Source organism: Limulus polyphemus, unplaced genomic scaffold (assembly GCF_000517525.1).
Source record: "Limulus polyphemus unplaced genomic scaffold, Limulus_polyphemus-2.1.2 Scaffold1226, whole genome shotgun sequence".
NCBI classification, from domain to species: domain Eukaryota; kingdom Metazoa; phylum Arthropoda; class Merostomata; order Xiphosura; family Limulidae; genus Limulus; species Limulus polyphemus.
Window position 1 is genome coordinate 36,233 of NW_013666836.1, and position 1,921 is coordinate 38,153.

Sequence of the window (1,921 nt, forward strand, 5' to 3'; positions counted from 1 at the left end):
CAATCATAGACAGTCCCCTCGCGTTTTTTAAAATATGAAATGTCCTCTAGAAATCATATTGAAATCAAACATTATACCCAAAGGTTATATTAGACGTTATACCAACAAGTAACTAATTTAACGATATTTCTCGAAAAATCAGTCTTAGTTTGATAAAGACGATTTACAAAGGAACTTTTTTTTTTAATGTTAGTCTTAGTAAGTTTAATATAAAATTGAAATATAAAAAAAAGTGATTCAAGTTTAAATAATCTTGAAGAAATATCGACTTAGAATTTTAAATAAAACATCACATAATTTTACTTACTTTTAAATGAAACATTTCGAATGTATGTTAATAGTTCCTTTCCGGTAGGGGCTGGATATATTTCATCGCATTTCAAGAAAGACTCACAACGATCTTTTATCATGTTGTGCAACGCATGCGCCATGGCGTACACAGCATCAACCACAAATGGCACCAATCCCTCCTGCTCATACTTATTCAAAGTTTCAGCTCCTACAATGAAATAATATTGGTAAAATCAGCAAATGCAATTATTATCCAAATAATGTTTGACACAAAAAAATTGTGTTTGAACAAGTGAAAAATTAACTAGAAACCAAAATGGCACTTCAAACTCATAAATTATTTAAAGAAAAAAACACGTAATTTGTAAAAACTCTAAAATAGTATTGTCAGAAATGTAATTAGTATATTCATACGTCTGAGTACCTTATTAAAAAGTGGATTTTAGGATTATTATAGAAATCTATTTTGGAAGATATAATTAAGTTAAAGTAAGTTGTGTTGAAACGGATTAGATAATTACTAGACAAACCCGGAAAAAAAACGTAACTGTTCGATTATAAATGAATTATATTCGTTATATTGGAAGTGTATTAATTAACTGACAATATGAATCTCCGATTATTTACATGAGGACGATTCAGAGAGAAATCTTTGAACTGTTATATGGATTTAAAAATGAACATCTACTTGTGTTTGTAATCGATAATTTACATGTAAAACATCCAGCTGATAATATATTTAGGTAACATTAAAAAAATCACGACTGTATAGCATATAAAAAGGAAATGTTACAGGTGGCTCTAAAAATACTTTACATTTATAACTAACGACTTAATCGGATAAACAATCATACGACGGAATGAAACCGATATATAAATTATTAAATTTAGTACATAATTAAGTAAATAATTCCTTTTTTATTATTTTTCATCCACGAGAGGGAGGAATTTATGGATCAGCAAAAAAAAGTTAAGATAAAATATTAGAACGTTTAACATCAATGAATATACATTTATTCAAAAACGATCTTTTAAATACTTATACAACTTTGTTTCTAAGAGATGCATTCGATTTTACATTTTGTACATCCTATAAAATAAAATAACTGAGAAAGAAAGTAACAGATTTTAATGGATTTGTAGCTTCACCATGCAATAATTACGATAGCGCTCAGATATTCTATCGTTCGAGCATATAGGTTTTTTTTTGTTTTTTTTGGATTTCGCGCAAAGCTACAAGAGGGCTATCTCGCTAACCGTCCCTAATTTAGCAGTGTAAGACTAGAGGGAAGGCAGCTAGTCATCACCACCCACTGCCAACTCTTGGGCTACTCTTTTACCAACGAACAGTGGGATTGAGTGTCACATTATAACGCCCCAACGGCTGAAAGGGCGAGCATGTTTGGTGTGACCGGGATTCGAACCCGCGACCCTCAGATTCCGAGTGTATAGGAGGAACATGTCGAGCCGTACATGATATATAGAATATCATGGTTTCACAATGTTGATGTAGATATTTTTGATACTATACACCTGGAAAAAAGTTAAGCACCCCCAAATATTTTTCAGGATTGCTTATTGAAAATAAGGTTTAATTTTCATGATGTTGAGCAATGTTCATAATTTCAAA

At 30.7% G+C, this 1,921-nt stretch overlaps 1 protein-coding gene across 1 annotated transcript in view; it reads right to left on the bottom strand.

The window, feature by feature from the left end:
- Positions 1 to 1,921, bottom strand: part of LOC106462693 (metabotropic glutamate receptor 8-like) — a 95,347-nt gene that overhangs the window by 18,848 nt on the left and 74,578 nt on the right. The window contains exon 6 of the mRNA XM_013922639.1: positions 304 to 499. Within this exon, the coding sequence (XP_013778093.1) occupies positions 304 to 499 (196 nt within the window). The remainder of the gene's footprint in view (positions 1 to 303; positions 500 to 1,921) is intronic.